The sequence below is a fragment of the Canis lupus genome, chromosome 36 (genome assembly GCF_011100685.1).
Source record: "Canis lupus familiaris isolate Mischka breed German Shepherd chromosome 36, alternate assembly UU_Cfam_GSD_1.0, whole genome shotgun sequence".
Lineage (NCBI taxonomy): Eukaryota > Metazoa > Chordata > Mammalia > Carnivora > Canidae > Canis > Canis lupus.
The window spans coordinates 20442497-20462598 of record NC_049257.1 but is presented as its reverse complement, the minus strand read 5'-3'; the positions used below and the strand labels follow the sequence as shown (position 1 = coordinate 20462598).

At 32.3% G+C, this 20102-nt stretch overlaps 1 protein-coding gene across 4 annotated transcripts in view; it reads right to left on the bottom strand.

The window, feature by feature from the left end:
• Window positions 1-850: 850 nt before the first annotated feature.
• The window catches only part of MTX2 (metaxin 2), a 55644-nt gene continuing 36392 nt past the window's right edge, over window positions 851-20102 (bottom strand). Inside the window, exons 5-12 of one of the 4 annotated variants that reach the window (XM_038584938.1) lie at window positions 18667-18739; window positions 14982-15058; window positions 13740-13832; window positions 13202-13240; window positions 12691-12816; window positions 11306-11382; window positions 1434-1473; window positions 1174-1306 (exon numbers count right to left, since the gene is read on the bottom strand). In XM_038584938.1, coding sequence (XP_038440866.1) covers window positions 1461-1473; window positions 11306-11382; window positions 12691-12816; window positions 13202-13240; window positions 13740-13832; window positions 14982-15058; window positions 18667-18739 — 498 coding nt within the window. In that variant the 3' untranslated portion in view covers window positions 1174-1306; window positions 1434-1460. Of the gene's footprint in view, window positions 1307-1433; window positions 1474-11305; window positions 11383-12690; window positions 12817-13201; window positions 13241-13739; window positions 13833-14981; window positions 15059-18666; window positions 18740-20102 lie in introns of all 4 variants that reach the window. The other 3 variants (XM_038584935.1, XM_038584936.1, XM_038584939.1) reach the window with 3 other exon arrangements.

Below are 20102 nucleotides of genomic sequence, written 5' to 3'. Positions count from 1 at the left end.
AACCTAATTTACCCATAATATGGTCTAAATCTAAAAAAAAAAAAAAAAAAAAAAAAAAAAATTTTGGTCTAAATCTATAATCTTAATCAAAAAAGTGTAGTGTTCACTAAAAGCCAAACAGATGCCAGAATGCCTGTGTTTGAATTCAGCTCTACCTCTATAACCAAAGGCAAGGCATTATGCTTGCTTTCTACCATCCTCTCTGTAAACTGGGGATAATATCCTTCATACTGTTTTTGTAAGGATTAAATGAGGTAAAAATGCCTGGTATTACATAAAAAGCAAATATAAAAGTACTATTATCCTGATATTTTCAAGACGTGATATGATTTTCACATCTCTTTATAGCATCCTTTGTTGTATATAAAATATTAGAAAATTTGAAAGGGACAAAACCTATAATCCTTAGTGCTTATATACAAATTCCTGTTGATACCTCTGTGAAAACTAAACTCCCTTTCCCACAAGAGGAATAAAACATTATTAAAATATTCTTGTCTCAAAAAAATAAGGTCCTTGAAACTCTACCTTCATCCCAATATAAATTATAGCTGCTCTGATTAAATATTTACAAATTCAGTTAGGTTTAGATGAAGAGTGTTCTTAAATGGTAATCTGTTCTGGGATTTAATTGCCTTGCTATTATTTACATTTTCTAAGTGCATACTTTGTTTGTGTGAAGTGAATACTTGTTAAGAACATTTTTCCCCGTCTCTAGGTTCAGCATGTATCAAAGTAATCTTAAAAGTATGGAACACAAATTACTTGCCTTAGAAAAGACAGTTTATTGCATGTATAAAAGCTCAGAGTGGCTTCTGGAAAGATCAAAAGAAAGTAAATACACTAACCATTCAGTTCTTTTGCACTTTATTTTTATATGCATACATGTTTCAAGAAAACAGAAATTTCAAGATACAGAGTACAGCAAATCAAATGAAATCATTCAGAATTATTTGAAGTAACAGTATAAAGTACATGTATAGGATACATTATATAATTTATTCTGAGGTTTCAAAAAACAGTGTTTTTGGTTTTAAAATTCTGATACCATTATTTACTATAACGTTCAAGTAACATATTTCAAGTTGTTTTTTAAAATAATAACTAAATTAAGACATATCTCTACGATGATCTGATAGATGAGCTGCCTTTACCACGATCTTCAAAATAGTGCTGTTCAATTCTTCTACAGAAAGCAAGGAGGTTGCTGTAGTTTTTCACCTTCTCAGAAAGTTCATCATTGGTCAATTGTGTGGTAAGAATGGTATACAAATGGCCAAATACTAGTGCATCTAGTTCAGTAGGCCTAAAACAAAAGTAGAAATGAGAGTAACATGAACAGCATTTACTTTGTATGGCAAAATATACATTACTTTTTAAAACATTTTATTAATTTATTTAAAAGAAAAAGTTATATAAGAAATAAATCCTACCTCAACTTGATAGAATTTATTTTGTTTTTACTTGGAGTTTCTGTTGTAAGATATGAAAAAAAAACCTTTTAAATTATAATTTGCTAGTTGTGCGACTTGTTTTTTAAAGTAGTACGTTGTTAAAATAACATTGGTGTAATTGATCATATTCATTTTACTCATTAATTTATCCACTAAAAAATACAGCAGGTCTCCAGTATACTAGGAACCATGCTAGAGATGTTAAGAACATGAAAGATATTCTAAGACATGGACACAAAACATAAATTACAACACAATTTAGTAAGTGTTTTAATAGACGCATAAACAAAATTCTATCAAAGTACAGGCTATCACTGTGGCGCTAGGACAAATGACACCTGATTACCCAATTATATATTAACAACATAATTTAATTTTAATTTTACAACTTTTAAATTAATTTAGCTTTCATTTTTAAAAAAAGATTTATTTATTTATTGGGGCGAGGGGCAAAAGGAGAGAAATGAGAGAATCTCAAGCAGACTCCTTGCTGAGCTCAGAACCCAATGGTCATGACCTGAGTTGAAATCAAGCATTGGACCCTTAGCTGACTGGGCCACCCAGGCACCCCAATAATTTGGCTTTCTGAAGGAGAGATAAAGATGGCTTCAACAAAAAATTTTCTAGGGTATTTTTCCCTTCAATTATATATTAGTAACAAAAAATTGAAATTTATCTATAGATGAGGCATCACCAAACTACATTATACATTATATTAAAATAATTGCCAATAATATTAAAATATTACTAAAGGGAGAAAATATCACAATAATGAACTAATTATTGCCGTCAGTCCCATAGTGATAAAGTTTTTGAGAAAATGCGTGTTAGCTTACGTAAATGTGAAAGTATGTTCCAATAATCTGGTTTGGAAGAACAGATTTTGGGGTCCATCAAATCTGAGTTTGGATCCTAACTCTGCCACTTACGTACTAGCTATGTGGCCTTGATCACTAATGATGAATGACCTCATGCTGTTGCGTGGTTTTAAATACCTCTTCAAGCCAATAATTCCCCAATATTTATCTCCAAACCCAGTCCCTCCCTTAATACAAGAATCATAAATTCAAATGTCTACATAACATCGCCACCCAAATGCTAAATAAGCATCTCAAACTTGCACATCTCATATTCCCAAAATAAAAGGTACTCAACTATTTGAGCCAAAAATCTCACGGTTTCTTGAGTCTTCTCTTCTTCTCTTTCTCTTACCCTTTCATACCCATCAGCAAGTATTGCAAGACACAACCACCAAGTAAGTCCTGATTACTACCATTTATCTCTCTCCATTATCATCTACTCTGAGCCACTATCATCTCTCACTATAGCCTTCCTGCTTCTATTTATTGACCACATAGTAGCCAGAGTGATTTTTTTTTTAAATGTCACCAGACCATACCACTCCAAGCATAAACTATTCCAATGAATATCCATTCTATTTACATGGATATGCCAAACTTCTTACCTGTAGCAAACAAAGCCTAGACAACCTGGCCCCTGCTTCTCTTCAATCTCATCTCTTACCACTGTCAACACACAACCAATATTGGCCTTGCCTCCTCCATTTGAACAGATCAAACTCAAGCCCACTTAGGGCTTGACCCAATTATTCCTGCTATCTGGAACACTCTTCCCTTAATTTCACATTGCTGGCTCCTTCTTGTTTTTCAGAGTAAGGCTTAAATGTCACATCTGAACACCCAAACTAAAGCGCACATGCAGCCACTTACTACCGTGTGAGCCTATCTGAATTCTCCATGTAGTACTTAATACTATCAATATCTGTTGTTAATTGCCTGTCTCCCTCTCTGCTTGTTTCCTGCTGTGTTCCCAATACTTAGAACAATGCCTGGGACAAAGAGTTCTTAATAAATGTTTTGAATGAATAAAAAGGTGATTCATTTTTCATGCCACACTTTAACTATGTCCACTTAACTGATGATACTCTAAGCTCTTCAGAGGTAACACTGCATATCTCTCTTATATCCCTACTTCTTAGAAAAGGATCAGAGGAACTGAATCACAGTATTTGCTGAATGCAAGGGGAGAGAAAGCATCCTGCCTAAAGTATGCAGGATATTTAATTTGTCAATAGTACTTATTCTTTCAAAGCCTTCCCTTTTTTTGGCACATTCATGAAGAATTAGTAACAAAGTCAGATGTGTAGTCAATGGTCATGTTTAAGAGGGTAGCCAACAGTATAGTATTAAAAAAATCACAAGTGTCCTTGGACTTAACAACATCATGAATAATATCATTAGAAATGAAGAATCAATAATAAATGGATACCTGAAAAGAACCAGGGATGTAGAAGGTGGATAAATGTAGAGGTACTTTGCGAGAAGTAATATAAACACTAACTCTTCCATATCCATAAGCATATTTCTTAAAAGGTGTTATCTCACCAATTTAAGATTTATTTTTTTCCCTAATTATGTAGGGTTAACTACTTTTTGCTTCTTGAAGTAGATCATTTAAAAAGTGAATGTTTCCTGATGCAACTTTCAGTGATAAAATTGTGTGTCCGTTATCAGTAAATGAAGGCTCTGAAGGAGTTTAAGTGTGTATTCAAACTAGAGTGGTCTAGACGTATCCCTGAAGTGGTCAAATGTTATTATCTGCAAACATATATCCATATAACTCAAAAGGTGCTGAATTATATAGGTAATGAGCATATTGCAACTGATCTCTTGTTACATAAAGACAGCAACTGTGTGGCAAGTTACTTTAGAACATCTAAGAAGGAGTAGAATACAATATACTAAAATCAAATGAAACACATATACTTGAACTCCCAATGCATATTTTTTAATCTTTACAAATTTCAGCAATTACTTATATTAATTTAGATATATATGACATATATAAATTACCAATTCCTGTAATTCTTTCTTTTTGAAAAGTCCACTTGTGGTAGTGGTTCTACAACTGTAGATCATTACTAAAACTCAGAGCCATAAACATAAAAGTTTTACCATATGCAAAAACCATAAGCCTGATTTTTTTAAAAAAAGCAATAAACTCAAAAACATTTGCAATTCATGAGACAAGGAAAAAAAAACCACACTTTGCCCAATATTTGTACTGTTTAATTGAGCCAAGATCTTAATGCACATTGTTTTAATTACCTTTCCTTCAAAAAAAAAAAAATTTACCTTTCCTATACTCTATAAAGGGACATTTCCACCCTTATGTTTACTAGGCAGGAGTTGCAATTTGAATGCTGATAGCAACTCTCTTCCTAAGACTTTTAACATCTTTCATTTATATTACATCCATCTTTATAGACTTTTATTAGAAAAATATCCCAGGATCATAAATATATTTTTAAGATTCTAAGAAATGTGTTGCCTTATCTTGCATTATCATTCTTTCTACATTTCCAATGGTTGGTTATTATTATTCTTTTTTTCCCCTAGTTTTGCTGAAAATAATTGACATGCATCAGTGTATAAGTTTAAGGTATACAGTATGATGGTGTGATTTACATATATGATGATTATACCAAAAGTTCCAGCTAATATCAGTTATCTACTATTCTTTCATTTGAATATCAAAATAAAAATACCGTAAATGTGAATGTTTTCCTACTCTTTCCCACTTAAAATTGTTCTATATTCAACTTTTTGCTTTATTATGATTGAATATTTCTTTCTTCCTGATACCTTTCATAGTCAGTCTAGTTTCAAATACATTAATTTTGTCTCAATGTTCAGTAATTTTTCTTAAACTGTTAACTTGCCAGGTCTTCATGCTACTAGAGATAACCTACATATACCATATCTTTATATATCCATCATTGATCTCAGGACTGTCATTCAAGTTTGTAAATCAAGCCCCTTGCCATCAACCTTTTTTAGATTTTGCCTTTGAAATTTTGAACGACTTTCCCTTAATTTTCTCAAATGGTGATTTTTTTAAATTATTATTAAAGTATAATTGACCTACAATGTTAGGTTAGCTTCAGATGTACAACATACAGATTCAACAACTCTATACATTACTCAATGCTCAACCACAATAACCATAGTTTATACATTATTACAATATTATTGACTATATTCTCTATGTGTACTTATTTATTTTATAACTAGAAGTTTGTACCTCTTAATCGCCTTTATCTATTTTGCTTATCCCTCCTGCCCACCTCCCTTCTAGTAACTGTCAGTTTGGTTTCTGTATTTAAAAGTCTGGGTTTTTTTGGGTTTTTTGTTCATTTGTTTTGTTTTTTAGATTCCAAATGTAAATAAAAATTTTTTTCAAATATAAGTAAAATTGTATGGTCTTTCTTTGTCTGATTTAAATTTTAGCATAATACCCCTGAGGTCCATCCACGTCGCTGCAAGTGGCAAATCTCATTCCTTATGCTCAATAATACATATAGCACATCTTATTATATATTTTATATATGTGTGTATATATAAGTGTGTGTATATATATATGTGTGTATATACTTTCTTTAGTCATTCACCTATTGATAGACACTTGGCTTGCTTCTATTTCTTGGCTATTACAAATGATACTGTAAAAAACATAGGGGTGCATATATCTTTTCAAATTAGTGCTTTCATTTTCTTTGGGTAAATATCCAGTAGTGAAATTACTGGATCATATTTCTACGTTTAATTTTTTGAGGAAACTCCATACTGTCTTCCACAATGGCTGCACCAATTTACATTCCCACCAATAGTGTACAATTTCTCTATCCTCACCAACATTTTTTATTTCTTGTCTTTTTGATATGAGCCATTCTGACTGGTAAGGTGGTATCTCACTGTGGTTTTGATTTGCATTTCCCTATTGATCAGTGATGTGAAGCATCTCTTCATGTGTCTGTATGTCTTCCTTGAAAAAATATCTATTCAGGTCCTCTGCTCATCTTAAATCAGATTAGTTTGTTGAATTATAGAAGTTCTTCATAGAGTTTCTCTATTAGCCTCATATCAAATATATCATTTGCAAATATCTTCTTCCATTCAGTAGGTTGCCTTTTTAATTTTGTTGATGGTTTCCTTCACTGTGCAAAACCGTTTTATTTTGAGGTAGTTCCAAGTTTATTTTTGCATTTGTTTCCCTTGCCTGAGGAGACATACCAATAAATATGTTGCTAAGGCTGATGTCTAAAGCATTACCGCTTATGTTTTCTTTTAGTTTATGGTTTCATGTCTCACATTTAGGTCTTTAATCTAGTTTGAGTTTATTTTTGTGTGTGGTGTAAGAAAGTGGTCCAGTTTCGTTCTTTTACATGTAGCTGTCCTGTTTACCCAACACCATTTATTGAAGGCTGTCCTTTTCCCCATTGTATATTTTTACCTACTTTGTCAACTGACCACATATGTGTGAGTTTATTTCTAGGCTTTCTATCCTGTTCCATTGATCTATGTGTCTGATTTGGTGCCAGGACCATACTGTTTTGATTACTATAGATTAGTAATATATCTTGAAACCTGGGATTAAGATACCTCCAGCTTTGTTCTCCTTTCTCAGGATTGCTTTGGCTATTTGAGGTTTTTTATGATTCCATACATACTTTGGGAATATTTGTTCTAGTTCTGTGAAAAGTGTTATTGGTGTTTTGATAGGGATTGCATTCAATCTGTAGATTACTTTGGGTAGTATGGACATTTTAACAATACTAATTCTTCAAATCCATGAGCATGCTAAATCATTCCACTTGTGTCATATTAAATTTCTTTCATCAATGTCTTATAGTTTTCAAAGTATAGGTCTTTCACTTCTCTGGTTAAATTTATTCCTTGGCATTTTTATTCTTTTTGATGCTACTGTAAACAAGATTGTTTTCTTAATTTCTGTTAGTGCATAGAAATGCAGTAGATTTCTATATATTAATTTTGCATCCTGCAACTTTACTGAATTCATTTATGAGTTCTGATAGTTTTTAATGGAGTCTTGGATTTCTACATATATTATCAGGTCATCTGAAAATAATGACAGTTTTACTTCTTCCTTAACAATCTGGATAGAGATGCCCAAGTGGCTCAGAGGTTGGGCACCTGCCTTTGGCTCAGGGTGTGATCCCAGATTCCAGGGGTTTGAGTCCCATATTGGGCTCCTTGCATGGAGCCTGCCTCTCTGTGTCTCTCATGAATAAAAAAATAAAATCTATAAATAAATACATACATACATACAATCTGGATGTCTTTTATTTCTTTGTGGTAAAAGTGGTAGAATGGATATTCTTGCCTTGTTCCTGATCTTAAGGAAAAAGCTTTCAGTTTTTCACCATTGAATTTGTTAGCTGGATTTTTCATATACGGCCTTTATTATTTTGAGGTATATTCCCTCTATGCCCACTTTGTTGAGTTTTTGTCATAAAGAGATGTTGTACTTTAAGTACCTTTTCTGCATCTATTGAGATGATTAAATGGTTTTTATCCTTCCTCTTACTAATGTGATGTATCATACTGATTGATTTGAGAATAATGAACCACCCTTGCATCCATGGAATAAAGCCCACTTAATCTTGAGGTGCCTGGGCGGCTCAGTCAGTTGAGCATCCACTCTTGATTTCAGCTTAGGTCATGATCTCAGGGTTGAGAGATCAAGCCCCAAGTTGGGCTCCATGCTCAGAATGGAATCTGTTTGAGATTCTCTCTCTCCCTCTGCCCCTCCCCCTGCTCACATGTGCACGCTCTCTCCCTAAAATAAATAAATCTTTTAAAAAGATAAAATAAGTCCCACTTAATCTTGGTGAATGATCTTTTTTTTCAATTTTATTTATTTATTCATGATAGACACAGAGAGAGAGAGAGAGAGAGAGGCAGAGACATAGGCAGAGGGAGAAGCAGGCTCCATGCACCGGGAGCCTGACGTGGGATTCGATCCCGGGTCTCCAGGATCGCGCCCTGGGCCAAAGGCAGGCGCCAAACCGCTGCGCCACCCAGGGATCCCTGCCCAATGATCCCTTTAATGTACTGTTGAATTCAGTTTGCTAACATTTGTTGAGGATTTTTGCATCTATGCTCACCACAGGCACTAGCCTAGTTTTCTTTTTTTGTAGTATCTTTGCTTGGTTTTAGTATCAGAATAATGCTGGTCTTATAGAATGAATTTGGAAGTTTTCCTTCCTCTCCTATTTTTGGGAATAGCTTGAGAAGAATGGGCATTAACTCTTCTTTAAATATCTGATAGAATTCACCTGTGAAACTGTCTGGTCTTGGACTTGTTGGGAGTGTTTAGATTACTGACTTAATTTCTCAAATGGCAATTTCTTTATTGAATAAACCTCAGTAAAATCCAATTCCTCCCCGAAATTTTTCGCCTTAAGATTCCCATGTATAATTTTTGTAGCATTTCCTGTAGCATATACCCTTTCCTATCAGTATATGAGGGTATATTTTCAAGTTTTACCATTTAATAGTTAATAGCAGTACTCTTTTTCAAACATAACTCCTCTTCCAATTTCTCAATTTAAACTACTTTAAACCAACATTTATTGATCCTCTGCTGACAAATAGGTTTTGTTTAGAAAACACACAGACCTGCAAGGAGCTCATAAATGCTTTACAACAGTATAATTCATTCTACCCTGACTACACTTAGGGGAAAAAAGGTATAAAAATAACACTTTAAGAAAAGTTTTACTTTTTCATTCCAGGTCCATGCTCACCACATGAAAAAGAACAAATGATCTAGCAGCCTTTGGATAGATGTTTTAACAGATATCACAGCAGCAAGACAGCTTGGATACAGCAGGAAATACAGATTTTGTTATAGTTGCATTTCAAATATATGATTTAAATACTTAAAAGGCTACCCACACTAAATATGATAAATGATAAAAAGGCCACCAGTATATCTATCTTGTGTTATTTCTAATTTCCCTCAATTTCACTTTCCTAAATTTTTCTTTCTACCATTTATCTTCTTGGTCCCCTTTTCCCAATTCCTCTTCTTGCTCCAGGATCTCCTCACCCACCCTTTCCCCTTCTCTCACCAAGTAAAACTACTAAATTCTTTTCAATGAGTCCTCTCAACATCCCCAGAAAGTTAGCTAGGAGAAAAATTCATTCTAATTTTAGAGGGTACTGGGAGGATACATAGGGAAATAAAGTAGCAAGCTGCTGAAGTCCGGTATATATTAGAGCCAAGAACAGAATTCAGGGCCACCAACCTGGAATCCAATACTACCTTATCGAGACTTAAGCCATGCTCTATTCACTAAAGTACAGTATCTCACAAAGTAATGATGCCTGACAGATAGAAGTGAGGAAAAGACTGTCATATCAGAGTGAAAACACAAATTATTTTTTCCTAATTACAGTTTACTATTAATTAGAGAATGGGGTAAAACTAAAATTAAAAATGAAATCTATTTTTCAATCGTTAGGGGAAGATGTTTATGTAAGTATCATACAAGGTAAAATTATTTCAGAAACCTACACCTTCATATAAATTAAGCAGTTCCTCCACAGCAAACCTTTGGTTTTGTGTTTGTTCTAAATTTTGAATTTTTCATTACAAGCTTAAATATAATTGTACCCTAATAAAAAGAAAACTGTTGTGATATGTCCACTAAATCACATGCTCAATGATACCTGGTTATGAATGAAGTCTCTGACACGGAGTTTAAATGAGAAAAATAAGTCTCCCATGAAGGCAGCATGCATAACAAAACTACCTCCTAACACAGAATGATGCAATTCAAACAATAAAACACACTTCTGGGCTTTTCAGGCCCTAAGAATTCCTGTCAGCAAGAAAAGGAACTACTTAGTACTACATATGGATACATTTTCTTTTGTGTCAGAGACTAAACAAAGACTCTGCATAGCAAACATCACTAGAAACAGGAACACAGCTTTAACTACCAGGATTTCATGGTTTCAATTCTATGAACTTTGTGCTTCAGAGATCAACAGACCCCAAATATCATATGTAGTATACATTAATATTTTATAAAAATATTTCCAAGCTATCATCCTTGTCATTTTTGCTACAAATATTAGTATCTCTCCCAAAAGATGTTTCATATGGCTACAGAAGATGAATGCCTATAAAGATATAATAGCAAATAAACCTTTTTAAAAAGTATCAATCTAAAAAGCAAAAATTTGTACTACGGAGCCTAGAAAAGGCTAGAGTTTCTAAATAAAACACTGAGATTAAAATGTTAATTTAAGCCCATCTTAAACTGGATCACAGGAGGATTCTGATATATTAAAATTATAACTTTTTTTGAAAAAAGAGGAAAACTCATTCTTTGCCTATATTATTACTCTTTTCGAGATTACAAAATAATTGTCTTTATGAGACATAATCAATTTATATGTGTGTGTGTGTGTGTATATATATATATATATAAAATCTATATCCTTCATGCTTTCTATGCTTTACAAATATTTTCATTAAATTTAAAAGATAAGTTCAAAATAGTGCTTGTCCATCCAACAAAATTTTTTAATTGTTTAGTTTTCTGATCCAGGGGGACCCAGGGTATCACTGTATATAAACAAAGATGGTTATACTTTATGTTTTAACAATATTTTGCAAATGAATTTTGTTAAGATGATGTAGTTCCATACACAGCACCTCCAACTACCCCTAGTGGTATATTTATCATATCATAAAATAATGACTGGTTTACATGTCTGCCCTTAAGACTAATTTTTAATGGCAATTATGTCATAGAAATTTTGGTCTCCCAGAGCCTAGAGCTGTGCTTGATAACCAACAAGTGCTAAGTAAATGTTTAATGAGGGCAAAAATGAAAAATAAAACAAAATGTCTTCACAAATATTTCTTGATAAAACAATTCCTCTATGATAAAATAAGCTTGTAATCTAACAACATAGAAAAGCAACTAACTAAAAAAAGATAAATTTTCTTACTGCTTATTGAAGAAATATGGTTGTGTTCCCAGTCTTTGAGAAAGTGCTTGACAGCACTGGTCTACATCTTCTAAGACCTAACAGAGGCAACAGACCCCCCAAAAATATTTAAATTAGTAAAACAATAAAATATGTCTACAATCTCACAGTTTATAACAAAAATGTAAATTTAGGTGACCTTTTATCGTATATTTAGATCAGACAATAAAACACATATAGAACATAAGTAATACTTTCTATGTAAGAAACAGGAAGAAAATTTGAAACTTCCCTTTAAACACAAGTATATTTAAATTACTTTATAAGGATTACTACTTAGAAAGTTTTTTTTTTTTAAGATTTTATTTATTTATTCATGACAGAGAGAGAGAGAGAGAGAGGCAGAGACACAGGCAGAGGGCAAAGCAAGCTCCATGCAGGGAGCCCGACATGGGACTCGATCCCGGGACTCCAGGATCATGCCCTGGGCTGAAGGCAGGCACTAAACCACTGAGCCACCAGGGCTGCCCTAAGAAAGTTTTTTTTTTTTTTTTTTTTTTTTTTTTTTTTTTTTTTTTCCTAAGAAAGTTTTTATCTCAAAACTCAACCCCTTACAAAAATGTATTCCTGAATCCATATATTCAACTGACTTTATGTATGTAAAAAAATCTGCTTCATAAAGATGACACTGCTGACCCACCAGGAGTAAAAGCGTTTGAGTTGTTTTCCCAGTAGTGGAGATGGATTTTATTTACTGGATCCCTATTCATCTACCCAATCCCCCTTATGGCCAATGGCACACATCGGTAAACTGGCTGGCAAGGACTATGAGCAGACTTGAAAAAGAGACATTATTAGTTTAATGATTGAATTAGTTCAATCTTATAACTTTGACAAGCTATGTATTTTTTTAATTTTGCTACTTCAGTAAATTTAAGACCAAAAAAAATAGATATATTAAGTGCTGTATTTAACAGGGTTTTTTTTTTAAGCTCTGATGCTGTAGATCTATATTTATTGACATAAAAGTTGCCCACAATGCATTGGTGAATGGCAAAAAATTAGATCATAGAGTGCAAGGTATAATATGATCCCATTTAAGGAAAATGTCACTAAGAGACATCTAGAAGAATGTTCTCCAAATAGTTAACAGTGGTAATTTCTAGGGGGTAGGATTTCAAACAATTTCTATTTCCTTTTTTAATTTTTCTGTATTATACAGTTTGTTTTATAATAAGCATATGTGATTTTTATAAAACAAAGAAAAACCACTTCGCGTCAGAAAAAATAAGCGCAAATGTTTTCTCAATTTTTTTATTATGTTGAGATTTTTAAAGACTACCAATACAAAAAATGAATTTAATGCATTAAAGTTGAGGAAACCCTCAACTTTGACCTGAACTCACCTGGTCCAGAGTCTTGTTACCCCATCCAATAGCTTTCATCTTACGCTTGACTTCCCACTGTTTCTGATAGGCCAAAATATGATTCAAAGGCCAAGGGTAAGGAGATCCATATCTAGCATGAGTGATCTAGAGCAAAAAGACTTTGTGAGAAACATGATTCTTTCTAAAAACAAAGCCTGTTTTTACAAACAGAATCCTTAGGAAAACATATTTTTGGAACACAAATACAGCTATCTGAAAAAAATACATAGCTTGCAATCTAAAAAATTAAAATTTCAAACCATTCCTTTTAAAAATATATAAACTTTTATGTACTTTGCAACCAGTTAAATCAAACAATGACACATAGCTTCCCTAAAATGTATGTGCAAGCAAAATTAAAGTAAGTGAAAAACTATATCACTAATGGTATAAACCACAATGTTTCATTTATGAGCAGGGACTTACGATTCTGAGCAAAAGTGTTTTCTCATTAAATTTTAATTAAGATAAATGCTGCAGAACCACTCACCTCCCCTACTGTAGCTTCATCACACCACTGGAGATACAACTAGGAACAAAAGAACAGTCACTAAAACTTTAGAATATGAAAAAGAAAATGGATAAAATTATTTTTGACCATGTTGATTTTTTATAAGCCAACTTTATAAAAGTCACATATATTAGAATTTTTCCGCCTCTAGCTAATGTTGCTATACAGAATTATTAAATTTAATTAATGGTAGTACTTCCTAAAAGTATTTCTTATTCACATAGTATATCTAAATACCGCTGAAGTATTTTACAGATACTATTTAAGTAAAACTCCCAAGGCCAAAGTCAAATAATGATTGGTCAAGAATCACTCCTTTTTACAAATAGAAAAAACCATATCTGAAAATGTCAGACAACTTATTCAAACATAATAACCAAATAATTTCAGTACCCATCCTAGGCCTAGAATTGCTTGACTATATTCCTATTTTCCAATAACTTTAAAATAACCCATAAGACATGATCTTTTATGAGAGGAAAAGCTTCTTTTCAAGGTCTATTATCTTCTATTATACCTCTGCAGTCAACAGCATATTGTTGACCAATTCCATGTAGGCTTTCATTTCTGCTTTTTGGACTTCATCCAGCCCATCACTAAGAGAATGGCCCTAAAGGAAATTTTAAAAAATTTAAAAGAGCATCATATTAAATAGACAAAAACTTTCAGTTATCTTACTACCAAGTAATATCAATGTTTTTACTTCATCGATGCTTTTACTATAAGTGTCTAATAAATTTCCAAAATATCTAAAATAAAATTTTATATGAAAAAGTTAATACTCTATCACTACAAAATATTGATAAATATTAATAAATGTTAATGGCATATTTATATGTCATTATAAAAATGTATCTTTCAATGGACAAAATTACATTATCAATTATTTCACAAGAGAAAAAAACAAGAATGGTCAGTAAACCTACGGTTTTTCTTTTTTTAGAGACTAACCTTATTAGTAATAAATGCCAAAAGACTGATATTTATTGTTGCTTATTAAGTGATCAAAGGTGAAAAAGAAAGTTAGTAAAAGTATAGGGAAAGAGACACTAATTTAAAAATTCTAAAATACTATAATAATGAGTAGATGCATAAAATGGTATAACCCTTTAGTTCAATCCAGCCATCTTGGTGAGACTTTAAAAATGTATATAATATCACAGTATCACTCTTAGGAATTTATCCTAAGGAGATAATCTGACAAGTGTACAAAGCCATCTGTAGAAGAATATTTATCTTAACAGTCAATAAGAGCCAAAAACTGACAATTTAGGTGTCCATCAATAAAGGCTTACGTAAATAAATTATAAAACATCCATACAAAATAATACTATACAATAATTTAGAAGGATGATATGTTACCCATAATGTTAATGGAGGTTGTCCTTATAACCACTAAAACCTAAACTGAATTCAAATGTATACACTAATATGTTCAACTTCTAAATATATCCTGTATCTACCTTCTCAAATGTTAACCTGACATTTTGTAACAACCAAAGTTTCCATTTGTGACCAAAACTCGTGTGAGTTAGAGTATTATCTACCATTTTGTAAAGATCAAATTACATCTTTAGCTATTGATTTACATTATGGGGGAAAAAAAACTTATGCTTTAGAAATATTTCTCCACTAGTTTATATTGGCATTTTATAAAACTAGGTTAAAATCAATACAAATGTTAAGACACACTTAACAATGATGAATGACTTATTTAAGACTAACTGTGATCAAATATATTTAATATCTTTTTTATTACCTTGGCTTTAACGAATTGGACTATTGGACCAAGTTCTGATACTACTTGATTTCCTACATGAATAAAAGGTACTTTACCTGTGGAGGAAAAAAAAAAAATGTATGAAAATACTTGCAGTAAGTTAAAACAAAAATAGAATCTGTTTTATTAATATGCTGATTTCATAACCCTATAACTTTTGAAAAGTATAGTTAAATGTGTACGTGAAATTCTATAAGCTTTTAAACGAGTACTGATTAATTTTAAAAGAAAAAGGAGATTCATTTCTAGAGTTCTCACTTGTATGTGATAACTGATCACAATATTCCCTTTTTAGAACTAACACTAACAAATCGCTATATGGCATCAGTAAACACTAATTATTCAAATTAAAACAACCAAGGCAGGACATTGGTCCACAACCACTATTAGATTTAAAAGAAATGTAATGGGGCTTTCTCTTCAGAATACAATGAATCAATCTGTATTTAAATTACATTTAAAAAGACGACTTCTTTTTTATATCTACTTTTAAATCTTAGACACCCATTAAGTTCAATATTTTAAGCATATAATGGTATAATAATAAATGTCTTTGACTAAAAAAAATATCAGGCATTAAGAGAATTAACAATCTTTGAAGGTATGATAGTTTATGAATTATAATACAAAGTATGTTCCCAGACACATCTGAGGAAAAAAAAATAAGTATGCTTATAAAAACTGGCTTCTCTAACTAAATGTCACATTAAAAAAGTATTTCATTTTTATAAATACTATAGTTGATGAAATTATCAGAGATGATGAAATAGTCTCCAAATAGCAATAAAGTTCACCCCAAAAGCTAGAGGATGAAACTTGCTATCAGACCTAGTTCAAATAGAGTTCACACTAACAGCAGGCTTCTTCATGGTCCTTTTTAACAGATTCACTCCTCTCTGTCTCACTCAGCCCAAGGGTAATGGATGAGGTCCATAGCACCAACAAAAGCTTCAGTCTATATCCATAGGATAACACGCATTACAAAAGGCAGGCAGGCCCCTTCAGGGAAATAACAACTCAATAGATATATTTAGAAGACATTTCCATATTACAAATATAAAAACACTGAATTGCACAGTTCCTTTTCCTACTGCTTTATAAATCTTGCAAAAAAGAATTTATCTGAGTATTAGGTCATACTGTTTTTTAACTTGGGATAAAATCTTTGTAAGTACTAAAATGCTAGAAATAGTGCAGGTCCTCTGAGATAAAATGATCTGAGAATGAAAACGATGTGTGGATAAATGCCTAAACTGAAGGCTATTTTTAGGTTTTAACACTTTGAAAGCCACGTATATTTCTCATTTTCAATATTCAGTTTGCCTTCTTGGAAGAAGGAGTTTGTATTTTCTTTTTCCTTTTTTCTTTTTCTTTCTCTCTCTCTCTCTCTTCTTTCTTTTCTTTCTTCTCTCTTTCTCTCTTTCTTTCAGATTTGCTTTATTTATTCATGAAAGACAGAGAGGCAGAGAGAGAAGCAGGCTCCCAATGGGGAGCCCAATGCAGGACTCGATCCCAGGACCCTGCGTTCACACCCTGAGCCGAAGACAGACAATCAACTGTTGAGCCACCGCCACCAGGCACCCCTGTATTTTCTTTAAAAAAAAAAAAAAAAAATGCTTTCAGTAGATTCTGAAGCAGGAAAGCAGTGTGGGTAATCAACTGAGTATTCATGTATGTCTAAATATAAAGAAACATATAAAAATCAAGGCAACAAATTAGAAGTGAATAATGTTTTTTGTCACTTGCCTGACTTAAAGTGGAGCCAATGTTATATCCTTATTGCAGGTATCAAGCAAAAGCATGGTAAGACATTTATTCTGTGGCATCAATCAGAGATCATTAAAAAAAGAAAAAAAAACAACTGAGGGCTCTATTTCTTATGTTAAGCAGAATAATCATTTTTAGAACTTTGGTTTTTAAAGGAAGCAAAAAGAAAGCAAGTTTGTAGATTCAGAAAATACTAGAAATAAAAAGAGCCCTGCATAACATCTAATCCAACCATTACACATTACAGATGAAGTCACTGAAGCTCAAAAAAGAGAAGTGAAATTTCCCAAGAAAATTGTTAATATGTGACAGGGTCACAGAAGGATTAGAGTAAAAATTTCCTAACTCTTAGCCAAGAGTGACTTGATTTCTGACCACTCTGTGATGCTCTCTGCTTTAAAAATCTACCATAGCAAGATCAAGCAAACAAAACATACCACTCATCACCCAAAATCATATGATAAAAGAGAATAATACTAGAGTGATGATAAAATTTAAATAAATGCCTTAAATAGAAAGGGTCATTTTCATCTACCTACAGGAAACTCCTCCTACGAATGTATGTATGAATGTGTGTAGGTCTTATAGCCTCTATATTTGTCTTTCATAGGGTCTATTAAAAAACCGATATCTAGCTAGGTGATAACTTAGTACAGCCATCTTAGGAAATAGGTGGATGAACTCTATGGCTTCTCCTCATTTGCCAAAGACATCAACTTTAGTATTAGATTATTAAGTTTTTTATATGTGTAGCTACACTTTTTGCATGATTACACAAAGGAAAAAGATGGGACAAAACCCAATATAATTCACCAGAATTCAGAAAGTTTATAAAACATACATTTAAAATTAACAGAAAATGAGTCAGTTAATGGTCTTCAACAATCTAAAATATGTCTACGTTTATAAGACTAGAAATTTTTTATGGAAATGTTTTAAAATGTAGATTCATCAATCTGTAAGTGTAGATGTATTAATGTAGAATTTTCAGTGTGTGTGAGGCTGTCTTCACAGTTTTTGACAATTACCACTTTAAGAACCTAAGATGAAAAGAAAGTCTTTTACACATTTCTAAGTTATCTTCGGAGTGAGAAGATATGTAAATGTCTCTCTGAAAAGCAATGTAGCACATTTATCCCAATCATTTGGACTTAATGGATTTACCCATAAAGGAGTAATTCTGTGTTATTATTGCAAAGTAAGATCCATAATTATTATCCATACCAATTCTAGTTAACATTTATTTATCAGCTTTATGGCACTATATTTTTATATTAAAAATTATCTAAATCATATTTATTTAAAACTGTACCTTAAACTACTAATACATGATACACAGAAAAGGCAATACTGATTATAAAAAATAGCAGAAAGGCTAAAATCTTAATAAGTATCTTAAAACTTGTTGAAATAAAAATTAAACAAAAAAAAAAATAATGAGAAACCAAAAGCATTCAGAGATGACCTTAAGATCTTTGACAAATTAATTATTCCACAATCTCTATTCTTCCTTCTGTTTAATATGAGAACATAGTTTAGAGAACCATGTTTAATAACCAATGGACTCATTAATACTAAAATTTGTTTTCTGAAGTAGAAATAGTCTTATGTAAATATGACTGGGGATATCTGAGATTATGTATTTTCTTAATATTTACTACTTAAAGCAATTTCTAGAACTTTCCAGTAACCGACTATGACCAAAGAGTTGAAATGAGCAGCAATGTCCACCCAAAGATTATCAAGTTTACAACTGTTACTTTACAAAACCATGGGATAATTCTTCAAAGGGTAAATAAGTAAACAAAAATAGGCATTTTTAAAATATAGGTATAAAAAATGGATTATCACTACAATTTATCAATGTAGAATATTAACAGAATTTTTGAAAACTTACCAGATGGAGACATATATTCTGCATTTGCCCTACAAACCACTTTGATAGGCAGATTACACATTTGCAAAAAGGCCTACAAATCAAGAGAAGCATAGTTAGCCTAGTGAACGTATATACATATTTGAACACAACTTTTATTTTCTAAACTTAAGTAATAGTTCATATATAGCACTTTATAGGAAAAGAATAGACCAATTTAAAGCAAAAGATTTGTATTCCAAACAAAATAAAAAGGCATTTCAATACTAAAAAAAATCAGTATGACTTAGACACCAGTAAATGTATGACACTTTAAGCATTTATACACACTTTAAAAAATGTAAATTATCCACATTTATTTTACTGCATTAGTTTATAAGTCAGCAATACTATATATTGCTTTAATTTTCTTCAATGATGACGGAAGTCCACATTTTATAAGGTATTGCTTAATTCCATTTCTCTTTATGGGTTCTTCTTTTCTTGTCTTAGGAGAAAACTCTCAAAATGTTATTTACTACTTCCAAGTTCTCTCCTATAATTCTCAATATTCTAACATGTGGCTTTTATTGATCACTAATTCACTTTTTAAAGACATAAGTTGCTGATTTTCACTTTGTTTATAGTAACAAAAACTTCATTAGCAACTTAAAGGTCTAACAATAAGGAACAAGTAAATCATTTACGGTAAATCCAAATCATGGAATGTTATGCAATCACTTTTAAAAACCATGAATTATATCTTCATAGATGGCTGTCTGAAATAAGTTTACTTCCCAGCTTCCCTTACAACTGGATGTGACCAATGTCTAAATTCTGGCCAAAGGGACTTAAAGTTCTGGGCCACTGCTGTGAAGTTTCTTTAAAAGGAAAGGGATGTGGTCTCTCCACTTTTTTTCTTTTCTGCTCACTAGAATATGAAAACGATGATTATAGCCACAGCAGTCAAACTGAACCATGAAATAGGAGCTGAGAACTGAAGATGGCAGAGCAACAAGAGTAAAGAAACCTTGTTCCTTGGGCAGCCCCGGTGGCGGTGGCGCAGCAGTTTAGCGCTGCCTGCAGCGCGGGGTGTGATCCTGGAGACCCCAGATCAAGTCCCACATCGGGCTCCCTGCATGGAGCCTGCTTCTCCCTCTGCCTGTGTCTCTGCCTCTCTCTCTCTTTCTCTCTCTCTCTGTCTCTATGAATAAATAAAATCTTTAAAAGATAATAAAAAAATACAAATAAAAATAAGAAGAAACCTTGTTCCTCAATAATCATAGTCACCAAAACTGGATTACCTGTGTTTATAAGAAAAAGAAATAAACTTCTATCTTTTAAGTCAGTTATTTTGGATTTTCTGTAATTCACAGCCAAACCAAATTCTAATTCACCAACAATTACTGTTTCTAGCTTTAAACATCACCTCAACCAAACAACAGTTGATTCTTCTGTGTCTGTGTAAATATTCAATG